This window comes from Gossypium arboreum, chromosome 1, assembly GCF_025698485.1.
Source record: "Gossypium arboreum isolate Shixiya-1 chromosome 1, ASM2569848v2, whole genome shotgun sequence".
Classification (NCBI taxonomy): Eukaryota; Viridiplantae; Streptophyta; class Magnoliopsida; order Malvales; family Malvaceae; genus Gossypium; species Gossypium arboreum.
In genome coordinates, this window is record NC_069070.1 from 114889386 (window position 1) to 114901287 (window position 11902).

Consider the following 11902-nt stretch of genomic DNA (forward strand, 5'->3'; position numbering starts at 1 on the left):
CTCAATTGAGCTGATTTTTCTTAATTAATATTTTATTATATCACCTTAAACTAGTTTACAACCTTTAGGAATCATAATTTCAGCAATAGACTTTAATTCCAAGCATTTTCACAATTAGGTCCTAAAAATCAATTTCTATTGAAATTACCTAATAAAATCATCTCATAAACAAATTAAAACTTTAATTTCATTCTATTTCATCATAAACTTACAGCACTAAACCATGGTGACTTTCAATTTCATCCATGAAATCAAAAACTAATGAATTTAATAGTAGGACCTAGTTGTAAAAGTCTTAGAAACACAAAAATTACAAGAAAAAGGCAAGGATTAACTCACTTGGTGCAAAAATTATGAAATACCAGCTTATAGAACCCTCCAATGGCGTTTTTAGCTGCTGGAATTGAAGAGAAATGAAGAGAAATCTAGATATTTCCTATTTAGTCCTAGCTTTATTTAGTTAATTTTGCAATATTTCAATTTTACCCTTAATTTATTAATTTTTCTGCTGATTTGATACTCTTGCCGTCCAGCCCAAATAATGTTTGGGTCTAATTTCCTTTTAAATCCTTTCTCATTAGACTCTTAAGCTATTTAATCATTCTAGCAACTTTTACACCTATTACAATTTAGTCCTTTTCATTTAATTGACTACCCAAACATTAAAATTTCCTAACGAAATTTTAATACCACATTACTAACATTTCATAAATATTTATAAAATTATTTTCGACTTGTTTTTAAGAGATAGAGGTCCCGATACCTTGTTTTTACCCAATTTCTTCAATAATTTCTTTTTCTAACTAACCACTAAATAGGTAAAATTTTTCTATCAATATTTTCATACGATTTTCCTATCATATCAATTTTCATGCAAAAATATTGAAATAAATTTCTCTTTAAATCGGATTTGTGGTTACGAAACCACTGTTCCGAATAACTTTAAATTTAGGCCATTACAACTCAATTTTTTTCTTAAAAAAACATTAAACTTCTTACTACTCGATCTACTTTATTAAACAAAATTATATAATTTAACTAAATTTGAAGTGAAGTTACATTGGACATCAATTTTAAAGCATTGCTTAATAGACGTTAAACTCTTTTACCATTAAATCCAATGTATGTTAAGTGGGATTCAAATTTATTTTCTTCTAAATTAAAAGTGTATATAGAAAGTTGATTATGAATCTTATGAAGAAATGAATGTTGTTTCTTATAACTTCAAAATGTGATGACCTACAGAGTTCAGTAAATTTGACACTTTTTAAAAAAAAACCCAAATTAGGAGTTTATTTTATTTTATTTTATGAAAATTAAATATTAGTTTATCTATATGCTATTGTACAAAATAAAATAGTTAGACAAATTAGGGAACTGTGTTAAAGTTAAATTGTTAGATGTATTATATGTAAAGCAATTGAACAAATTATACCAATAAATTAGTGAAGACCAAGTGTTGAACAATTGAAGGAATTCTGATAAATTCTAAAAGTTGGAAGTAGAGGAATTAAAGTTATAATTAAACCTAAAAGAAGGCAAAGATTATGTTACGGCATGGGCCTCAATAAATCCATAACGAAACTATCAAACCCTAAAGCCTCAATCATGGACCTATAGTTGATGATCTACACTGTCCCCTTAAATAAATACAAGTCACCACCCTAATGGATCAGCATCACCGCTGCTACTAAAACCTTAAAAAAGACCAGTCCCCCCAAAAAATGAGTCATCCCCAGCTTCTCTTCAAAACGACCAAAACGTGTCCTACTCTTCCCACGTGTCACTCTTTTAACACGACAAATTTCCCATTCTTCTTTTTTGACACTTGAGTATAATTAGGAACCCAAAGAGGAGGGTGAAGTGTGTGAAAAATATTAACAATGGAAGCAACGTTTTTGGCCAAGCGAGCTTTGTTCAACATCCCAAAGTTCTTGTCTCAGGGTCCTCCTCCTATCCAATTTGCTAGAAGACTCACCAGGGCTTGCTTATCCTCTGCTTATGAACGTGCTGAAGTATGAATTATGTTTTTTTCTTTTAAACAATAATTTTTCATTTTTTTGATGAATTTAAGGAAATGTTTTTTTTTTCTTAGGGAAGTAATGCGGTAGCTGAAGCGGAAGGGTCATCGGCAGATGATGCACCGAGAGACAGTATGTACGAGACAAAACACCCTTCGTTTGTCACCGGAGAAGGGCGGCCTCCAGGTAACGCGACGAGCTTCGCGGCGGATACGGCGAAAGATGGGATAAAGAAGGCAGTGGGGATGGCGGAGAATGTGGGGGATACGGCTAAAAAGACCCTGGATGGAGCTTGGAGAGCAGCTAGAGATGGTGCACAAGGTATTAAAGAACGTGTAGTGAACCAAACCGATGAGGACGACGAGGATGATGATGAGATTGAAGAAGATGTAGCAGTGGATGAAATAAGGAAAGTGGATCAGCTTGTTGATACACAAGAATATAGGAGTATTGAGGAGTCGAAGAAGATGCAAGCTTGAAATTATATGTGGGATGTTTTCGTAGATCATCTCTCACTTTTTAATTCGCTTTGAATGTTTTCGAACGATCATGCAATGCAAAATTAAGTAAAAAAAAAAAAAAGGTTTTTATTTTTCTTTGGTATTTTGGTATTTGGGTTAGGCCAATTTTGATTTCTGGTTAACTTAAATTAATAATAATTAAATTTGATTTGATAACCATTCAAATTTTCATCAATTCATTAGAATTTGCAAAATAAAATGCGAGAATTAATTATTGGATTTATTTTGAAAGCTAGAATTAGTAATTTTGCACAAAATTAATAAAATTGTGAATTCAATTATTTATAACAACAAATTAATAAAAACCAAAGGTTGAAGTGCATGTCTTCATGTAAATAGACTAACTTTTTCAGTTTTTACAAAGTATGATAATTAGCTCTTCAATTATAGATTTTAATTTCATTATTAGAATATATCACTAGCCCCTTGTTGTCCATAAGTTCTTGGAGCTGGATAAATATGAAACGATACAATGGTTTAAGGTTTTCTTTTTATCATCAATGAGTGAGTTACAACATAATGAGTTAAATCTGTATAGAATTCTTTTTCTTCTAACTATAGAATTTAACTCTTAAATAGATGTAGTTGAATCTCCTTTTGTATCATTCGTTTTTTAACATTAAGGAATTTCTCCTCTTCTATCAATGATTTTTTTCTAAATGTCTCCACATAAAATCTGTGTATTTTTTTTTTTATTTGCTTTGTGATCGTTCCACAGCTATTATCGACATTTATTATAACAATAGTGGTGGTGGTGGTGAGATTTGTCCATTGAACCCACTTTGAATAATCCTCCTTTTGTTGAATTATTGTTAATGTAATCATAAAAAGTTAAATTTTTTTAGGAATTTTAGACCAAACTTCTGATAAACTTTGATTTTCGACTAACCCAACACTAACCCTTCGATATATTTCTTGCTGGAAGTATCCTTAATCCCATTAATAACAAGTAGGACCAAATAATTCGATAGGGTAATTGTTGAATCATACCACATAGTTTCGGCAACAACAAAAGTTACATAAAGACAATATTTATACTATTGGAAAGGACGGTTTCACTATTTCTTATACGTAATCTTTTGTATAAATGTTGGGGTGGGTGCACACTAAGATAGAATAAAAATAATTATTAAGGACATTAAACTAGAAATGATATATAATAAAAGTTGTAAGTGAATTATTTTATTTTTAAAATTATTAAAATAGGTGAAATTATAATTTTATTTAATAAAATAATATATATCATAATATTTTTATAAATATTTTAATTAATTATTTTATAAACCTTTTTTTTTTTAAATTGTAATTGATTCGTTTCTTTATAATAATGCAATTTCATAAATATTTTTTTCAAATTAATTATTTATTATAATAAATAATAACACCTTCAACGCGTTTTGTCTCTATATCACTGCACAAAGGAAGCAATTCCTTTGCATTGCTGGTGTGCGTTAGAGGGAAAAATGGTGTCAACGTGGTCACCGAAGGCAAACCCTAAATCTAAGCCGCAAGATAGATTGGATCTCAAATCAGATCATGCATACTGAAACTGGAAATATATTTGGGTGGACGACGAATCAATCACTACATTTATTCACAAATTAAAACTTGTGGTCGGAAACTTAACCATCCTTTTCAGGACAAAACAAAACAACATGAAGGACATTTATCTATTTACTTTTATTATCATTATATAGAAATGGTAGTATAACCCATCCTTCTGACAAAATAAAGAAAAATCCTGCAATGTTTGTGGATTTGCATGCATGGGTTGACGAAGCAAACTTGGGAATCTATTTTAAAAATAATTTAATTCAGTGCGTTAATATTCACGTGATAAAAAAAATATCAAATAGAGACTTTGAAAATACATTATTAAAAAAAAATAATCACAAATCTGGAAAAAGCATATGTTGAGGAAACAGCCAATGAATTGATTTTTATGCCTTTTATGTAATGGACTCCTTGGCAGGGTATTTTTCTAATTAACGTGAAATTTAAAATTTAGGGTTTATTATTAAGTTGTAAATTTCTTTATGGTAGAATTTTAAGTATAATCATAATTAATCATTATAAAGTACGGTCAGACTAATAATTAGAATATCCAGACAAGATTTAAACCAAAGTAAAATCTAGATTATATAGGGTTTTAATATTCCAATTAAACAAAAACCTAATTATTAACAGTCAAATATTTGTTATTTCAATCTCAATTTTTTATTTTTAAGTTTCAACCATACAAAATGCTGGGGATTTGTTATCTTACTTTTGTTTATATTTTTCAAAAGAAAAAAAAAAGTTGTGGAGAAAGAATTACAAAAATTAAGCAAATTATGAAAAACAAAAATCTTGAAATTTCAAAGTAATTGCAAAGCATATGGTTGAGAAAGACCTATAGAGAATATATGTAGGTGTCTCATCAAACAGCTGTATATCCTTTCTTTACATATTGCTTCTCACATCATAAGTTCCAAACTTTCCTTAAATCCTTATGCATATCTAACTATATTCCTCCATTTGTAGCTTCACTTAATTTTTTTTTATATAATCGTTATAAATTATGATTATATCTATTTTTTTTTTTACGTAATGTACAGAGAAACAAAGAAGGTCGAGGAAAATGTGAAATTAGGTGGAAGGAAATGGGAAATGGAAACTGAAATTTGATGAGAATAACGTAAATTTCAGTATTTCTTTTTTCTATTCTGAAATTGTGTTTGTGAGTCTAATTAAAGAAACAAAACAATAAGGGGGGGAAAAGGGAAAGAATCTAAGAAGATGGAAATGGACCAAAACCTAACTCAAAACTGAGAATGATGGGGCATTTAATGATGTGTGTGTACATATATATACAGTGTTGAAAATTTTGGGGAAAAAATGATGTTGAAATGATAGGGATAGCATTTGAGTTTCATGGAATAAAAGCAATGAAGGAGTGTGTGGGGGAGGTGAAAGGTAGACGATGTAGCTTGGACCATGACCGGAACCAATGATTTAAAAATCGTTTCAAATGTTAAGTCGATTTGTCTTGTGATTACATAATTTCAACTTCTTGTTTATTAGATTGTATAAATATTGAACATGAATATTTTTTAAAAAAAATTACATATAATATAGTAAGTGGGCACATGCATATGTAAACATAAAATGTATGCTTGGTAAAAAAGAAAAATGAGAAGAAAAAAAAAAGGAAAAATTATTTTTCTAGTACATAAAAATCGAGAAGAGAAAATATTTTTCCATATTTCTTATTAAGCAAACTTAAAAATTACCAAAGAAAACTAAAGTGTGGAGTTGATAATAATATGCACCAATTCTGCAAGTTTTTGGTTGAACAATTTTATCCTGTACTATATACAGTACAATTGCCATGTGAAAACTTGTGTTATGTCAATGTCACCTATTCAATTTTTTTTTTTTTTCATTTTTAGGCATCCATTCCTCCCTCAGATAAAAAACATACATTTAAAGGTGAGTTTTTTTTTTACATTCATCCAATGTAATGAAATTCAATGATAAACATATTGAAAATAAAAAAGGAACATTGCTTCTTTTTTAAACATCTGGTAAAAGATGACAGAAGTATATATAAAGTTAAGGGATATGGGATAAAGCTTAGGGTACTACTCTGATACACACACCTTGTCCAATTCCAACACCCACAATTGGTTTTTGCTTTACAGTCCATTACAGGATTCATTTCAATGACCCCTTTTGATATGTCTCTCTCAAAGTGTCTGTCATCAACATGGGTTTAAATTTTCTTACATGCTCTACATGTTGTTCTCTTTAACTATATAGATTAAAGCCTTAAACAATTAGAGTGTAACTTTCATCAGTTTTCATTTAAAAATTGACACAATAATGTACCAACACTGAATGACTGAAACCAGTTTGGTCTATAATTGAAAACTACCTTGGGAGAAGCAATAATTGAGTTTTTGTGAGAGATTCATTAATAGCAAAAAATTTATGCCTGAAAAAAAAATTCTACTATTAATTGCATATCTAAAGAATCCAAATTCCCAGCTGCTTCTTTTTGAACTTCCAATCATTCACCAGAAAACAACTACACTGACACAAGCATACAAAGGAGAAAATGTTGCTTGTGGTCCTCAACCCCCCCCCCCCCTTTCTTTTCCTTCTTTCCTCAATATTTTGCTCACAGTATTTCATCAGCACTCCATTATATATATCTCTTTCTTCTGCTGCGGCAACGGAAGCTATAGGTTTCAGAAGAACGAGTGGTTTTGAAAGCAAATATGAATAAGGATTTCATGGCTGAAGATGTTGACAATGACATGGAGGAAGAAGGAGGAGGAGAAGAAGAAGAAGAGGGTGCTGTTTATCATGGTGTTCAAGATGATGAAAAGAAGAAGAAAGCATCTGGAAGGAGAGGGTCTAGTGGTGGTGTTGGTGGGGTGTTGCCACCTTCTTGTCAAGTGGAAAAATGTGGGGTCGATTTATCGGTGGCCAAGAGATACCACCGGCGCCATAAGGTGTGTGAGATTCATGCTAAGGCGCCGATTGTGGTTGTTGCTGGGATCAGGCAACGATTCTGTCAGCAATGCAGCAGGTTTTTGTTCTATCATTTGATTATATTGCCTTAGTTCTAATTACTTGACCTACAAGTCAACCAGTTTGAACAGTTGTTCAGCATGGTATCAGCTTTGATGGTATGGTTTCACAGGTTCCATGAGCTATCAGAGTTTGATGAAGCAAAAAGGAGCTGCCGTAGTCGTTTGGCCGGACACAACGAACGGCGTAGGAAGAGCTCAGCTGAATCATCCGCAGAAGGTTCAAGTCGCAAGGGAACAAGTCCACAGTTAAAAGAGGGTCATTGCAGGCAGGTTGATGATCAAAGAGCCAGAGTTCCAATAACAATCCCTGGAAATTCCTCTTTTAAACGTTCCCATATCAGATAGGGAGCTTAAGCACCAACGCTCCCTCTCTTCTGTCATCCAATGGCTCAAGACTTGCACTATGTAGTAGTTACTTACAATACTATAATGGAGGATTTAATAACAATGGCTTGTACTGGACTCTATGCTTTCTGTACTGATAACCCTTCTATCTATGGAGTTCTCTATTGTATCAATGGTGAACACAACAATCTGTAGGATACATCTGAATCTTCATTTAGTTCATTTAAATAGCTTCAGTACATTTTTGGTTATGTATGAGAAAGCTTCTGATATGACAAAATATGCATAACAAAGTGTGCTTGCACATTATTTGAAAAGCCAATGCCACTCTAAAATGTTACAACAATGCAGGAAATGTCATCCGTACTGTTCCTCATAACAGCTTCATCGGTTAGGAGCTTTGCTGCGGACCAAGCATCCTTAACGTTCCTGATAGCATCGACCGCTTCTTGGTTCGTCATGACCTGCAATCAGTTTGAAGGAAATAATGCAAACAGTTCTGCAATATGCAGTTTCAACAAAAGATAAGTAACATTTAGACAAGGCAATTGTCAACCTTCCATAAACCATCACTTGCCAATATTAGTAATTCTGTGTCATCGTCGATTATTTCGACGGTGACATCCGGCTCGGAACTAAGATGTTCCTTTAAGCTCTTGTCACCGAATGCCCTCGCCACCGCCAACTGCCCATCAACGCGTGCAACATCCCCTGCAATGATTAGCAAAACTTGCAGCTTGTTATATTGTGATCGAACTGTTAATGCGGTTTTTTATTAAATGATCGTTGGAACTCATTACCTGGAAAGTTCGACACAAAACCACCTCGATTTTCAATGCTTTCCTTTTCTGTAGTGGGCTCATGATCAACTGAGAGCTGTTTAGCCTCACCATTCTTGCAGATAACAGCCCGAGAATCACCCACATTCGCTATTACTAGCTTCTGGCCGTTGATTAATATTGCTGTGACTGCAGTTGAACCCCCTTGGCCTAAATCAACTGCTTTCTCCAATATGTCCTGATCTGTTATTCGATATCCTTTCCTTATTGCATTCTCCGGTTCGATCCAAAAGTCAGGCTGCTTGTAACACAAGGAACAAAATTTAAGACTATGATACACCAATTTACACATTGATGCTTTCAAAAGATTTGATATTAATTACCTCGTTTAAGATATTATCAAACAAATGTGACTTCAAATAATCAGGAATTACTTGGCTTAGATGACCATCAAATATAGCAAACAAACCAAGCTCGCTATCACCAACATGCTTAAACTCTGCAACAACATAGTCTTCCATGGGATGAAGGGATTTCCCTTCCACTAGATGATAACCATGTTTTATGTTCTTTGACGCCGTACTTTTCCCTTTCCCAGATTCAGCTGTGGAACCTAAGCCAACTTTTTCTTGTACTTTTTCCTGCAGTAAATCGGTCTATGCAGCTGAGTAAATAGTAAAGATAAAGAACAGAGATGTTAGTGATACTAAGATATACAATGGCATAGCAAAGAAAATAGAGCTGCATACCTTCATCTTATGGAGGATTTCTCTGCCTGAAGCCATAGCTTTCTAAAAGGAAAAGAGCTTGTACGTATATATATATAGTGCTAAAGGGAAGGGAGGAAAGTAGAACAAAACCTGGGATAAAGACAGGAAAGATGCTGATGAGGAAGCAAAGGAGATAGTTGTGTAATTAAAAGATGGAGACAGGTGTTGGTTGAAGTAGATCAACTGTTGACACGCTGCGTTCCATGAATGTTCTACGAGACGTATGTATATATATGTTCATGCAATCTTCTTTTATGTAATTGAAATGGGCTTGTTTTTCTACCTAAATGGAAAAAGAATCCAATAGACTATTTGGCAAAGCCTTAATATGAGTTCAAAACATTAAACTCGGACCAAAATAAGCCCATGGCATGCTTCTGCCTAGTCAAAAAGTTTAGCTCAAGAGTCAGCTAAACCCACTCCTCTAAATCTATGGACCAACAACCATCTACATAGTCTTTAAAGATCTAAGAGTATCAACAAAGGGAACACAAAAGAATTCAGGAAATGGGGTTGCTTGGTTGTGGGGGCAATAAAGTAGAGACCAAGCTTAGGCTGAATGTTGGTGGTCCTAAAGGCATGATGACCTCAAATGGACCCCAAAAGTTCCCCTAAAGAAACCCAAATGGGAGACAAAGGAAATTCTTTAAGGAGCTCTTTGTTTTATCCTCATTTCTAGGAGTGATCCAAAGTGTTTGATGAAATTAAAAAAATTAAAAAATACTGGGTTTCTTTTGAAAAAAATCTAAGTAGTCCCTACTTAGCCTTTGCTTTCACAAACACAAAGAAAGTTTTGCTTTGTTGATCCCATCATAACCATGGTCTTGAGAGAGCCTAAACAATCAAATTAGTACTTATTAGATTAACTTAAAACAATTTTTTAGCAATTTGTGTGGGGGGAATTGAGTAGCCAATAACTCAATGTTCCTCCTCTCTATAGTCTAAAAAGCTCTATTTTTTGCTTTATATGGAAGAGTATTTTTGGGAGGCTGTGTCAACTCTTAAAAAACAAAAGCAAGTTGATGAATAAAGGCTAAAGAGAATGCCACCCAATTTGCTCATACTTTGATATCATATAAGCAAAATGGCTATAAATTTTAATATGTTTGACCCAATATCCACCTAAATATTGCCATCAGTTTCTTGCATTTGCTTGTAAGGTATATCGAAGCAATGAATTTGGTTACAAGACATATACATATATATATTAAAATACATTGCTTTAACACAAATACAGTCTCAGCTCAACTGATAAGGATAGGATGAGATTTGGGTTTCAATCCTTGATATATTATTTTGGGAGACAAGTTTATACGATTCATTAGATCAAGGTCGTTGAGATCATTTTACGAGATCTTAAGCTTTGGTCAAAGATGACAGAAAAAAGGGCTTAGTTTGAATCATTTAAGACCCACATTTAGGAAAATCCAACATTGAACAATATTATTACAACACTAAGCTCTCCCCATGTGATAGGGTTAAGCTTGAGTTGGCAAGAATGACTTCATGATTTACACCAACAAAAAAGAAACTCATAAGAATCACCCAACAAGGGGCCCCATAGCAGCCCCCATCTTGACATAACACATGATTCTCTCAGCTTGTTCCTAGCTATCATAGTACGATCAATACCATCAACTTAGTTTAAATATAAGTACACCCTCAAAGTTTCAACACTAAAAGAGAAATTAGTATAATTGAAGTTCTTCCATGGAAACAGATCGTAGGAAAAGGTCTAGTTCTGGTGAGATATTCTCCTTCCCTAGCACCCCGAACCAAGATCTCGATTCGGAGTTCGAATTCGGGTGTTTTACCCCGGATTCACCTTCTCAAGATCCATGTAGAACCTCACCAGCTGATCATCTTTTCTTCAATGGTCGACTCTTGCCACATGCCTTTCCTTTACAACCTGGAACAACGATTGCAGGCAGTTGTTCTCGTGGGACAAGCAGAACAAGCAGCATCAACAGCAAGGATTCATTGATGTCTTCGAGAAGTAACAGCACCAACAGCAGAAGCAGTTGCAGCAGTGCAAGGACAAGCTCGAGTGACAATTCGGAGAGGAGGTTGTTGTACCATCATAGCAAAATCCATGCATGTAATAAAGCAAGCAAAATGGTAACAGCTCAGCTGTATGGGGATTCTCAGAGATGGCAGTACATTACACAAGTGCCTGTTCTGAAACGTGAGGTATCGAGGAGGAAAAATAGTGGGGTTGAAGGGAAAGAAGCCTTGAGAGCCAAGAAACAAGGTGAGCATCATCAAAAAAGTAGTAGCAGTAGGGGAAGATCGGGGCCTTGCCTGAAGTTTTTCAGGCTATTTTTGTTTGCCTGCAGAGTGTGTCATGCCATGGAACCTTCCAGGAAACAAGATGTGATGCATGGCAATTTGAGAAATGCTGTATAATTTTTTATGAATGCATATTATCCTCTTTATATATATATATATATATATATATATCCAAACTTTGTCTTGTCGACTTGTGTTGGTTTTCTGCTATGAACACCATCTTGTTTGTAATTTTGACACTATTTCCTGCAAACTTGAAACAAAAAGAAATACTTTCAAGATATTGATCTTTCCGGTTTCTCCAAGATTTTGGTAATCGTTAAAATTTTGTTAAAATTCATTACAAGATCCTAGGAACAGGCCTGCAGCAACTGATGTTTTGTTTTTGTTGTTAAAAACAAGATTGGGGAACACCAAAAGTGACCTGTTTCTTGATGAAAGCATTCATTATACACAAATATATATGTGTATATATATATATATATGCCACCAATCTGTTCCAGCATAAGTAGACTCTTATAAGCCTAATTAGCAGAAAGAGAATTGAAGGATGTAGATAGGCCTTAATCTTTTAGTTCCAGTCCAACTATGCAGGGC

The 11902-nt window shown here is 33.7% G+C and overlaps 4 protein-coding genes across 6 annotated transcripts; 3 read left to right on the forward strand and 1 right to left on the reverse strand.

The window, feature by feature from the left end:
* Positions 1 to 1834: 1834 nt before the first annotated feature.
* LOC108482304 (uncharacterized) lies at positions 1835 to 2615 on the forward strand. Its single transcript, XM_017785428.2, has 2 exons — positions 1835 to 2015; positions 2096 to 2615. The coding sequence occupies exons 1-2, from the start codon at positions 1884 to 1886 to the stop codon at positions 2498 to 2500; spliced, it is 537 nt and encodes a 178-aa protein (XP_017640917.1). The 5' UTR covers positions 1835 to 1883; the 3' UTR covers positions 2501 to 2615.
* A 3990-nt stretch (positions 2616 to 6605) lies between these two features.
* Positions 6606 to 7927, forward strand: LOC108480540 (squamosa promoter-binding protein 1). The gene is made up of 2 exons (XM_017783577.2): positions 6606 to 7118; positions 7233 to 7927. Exons 1-2 carry the CDS (start codon positions 6805 to 6807, stop codon positions 7465 to 7467), a joined length of 549 nt encoding a protein of 182 aa, XP_017639066.1. The 5' UTR covers positions 6606 to 6804; the 3' UTR covers positions 7468 to 7927.
* Positions 7658 to 9137, reverse strand: LOC108480539 (probable protein phosphatase 2C 39). 3 transcript variants are annotated; one of them, XM_053030749.1, is made up of 5 exons: positions 8996 to 9137; positions 8630 to 8887; positions 8268 to 8544; positions 8045 to 8178; positions 7658 to 7931 (listed from the first exon to the last, which is right to left on the reverse strand). In XM_053030749.1, the coding sequence occupies exons 1-5, from the start codon at positions 9029 to 9031 to the stop codon at positions 7797 to 7799; spliced, it is 840 nt and encodes a 279-aa protein (XP_052886709.1). In that variant the 5' UTR covers positions 9032 to 9137; the 3' UTR covers positions 7658 to 7796. The 3 variants fall into 3 exon arrangements, with proteins under 3 accessions (XP_052886709.1, XP_017639063.1, XP_017639065.1); XM_017783574.2 differs by having other exon boundaries at positions 8024 to 8178; positions 8996 to 9135; XM_017783576.2 differs by having other exon boundaries at positions 8024 to 8178; positions 8630 to 8910; positions 8996 to 9129.
* A 1431-nt stretch (positions 9138 to 10568) lies between these two features.
* On the forward strand, positions 10569 to 11586 carry LOC108481653 (uncharacterized). The gene has a single exon (XM_017784759.2). It carries the CDS (start codon positions 10727 to 10729, stop codon positions 11420 to 11422), a length of 696 nt encoding a protein of 231 aa, XP_017640248.1. The 5' UTR covers positions 10569 to 10726; the 3' UTR covers positions 11423 to 11586.
* Positions 11587 to 11902: the final 316 nt, after the last annotated feature.

What these genes read in the sequence shown, in the direction of transcription:
- LOC108481653 (XM_017784759.2), top strand. Translation starts at nt 10,727, where the DNA reads ATGGAAACAGATCGTAGGAAAAGGTCTAGTTCTGGTGAGATATTCTCC.
- LOC108480540 (XM_017783577.2), top strand. Translation starts at nt 6,805, where the DNA reads ATGAATAAGGATTTCATGGCTGAAGATGTTGACAATGACATGGAGGAA. An exon ending in TTCTGTCAGCAATGCAGCAG is followed by an intron (nt 7,119 to 7,232) that starts GTTTTTGTTCTA and finishes ATGGTTTCACAG; the next exon opens with GTTCCATGAGCTATCAGAGT.
- LOC108482304 (XM_017785428.2), top strand. Translation starts at nt 1,884, where the DNA reads ATGGAAGCAACGTTTTTGGCCAAGCGAGCTTTGTTCAACATCCCAAAG. An exon ending in CTGCTTATGAACGTGCTGAA is followed by an intron (nt 2,016 to 2,095) that starts GTATGAATTATG and finishes TTTTTTTCTTAG; the next exon opens with GGAAGTAATGCGGTAGCTGA.
- LOC108480539 (XM_017783574.2), bottom strand. Translation starts at nt 9,031, where the DNA reads ATGGCTTCAGGCAGAGAAATCCTCCATAAGATGAAG. An exon ending in TTGATAATATCTTAAACGAG is followed by an intron (nt 8,545 to 8,629) that starts GTAATTAATATC and finishes TGTTACAAGCAG; the next exon opens with CCTGACTTTTGGATCGAACC. An exon ending in TTTTGTGTCGAACTTTCCAG is followed by an intron (nt 8,179 to 8,267) that starts GTAATGAGTTCC and finishes TAATCATTGCAG; the next exon opens with GGGATGTTGCACGCGTTGAT.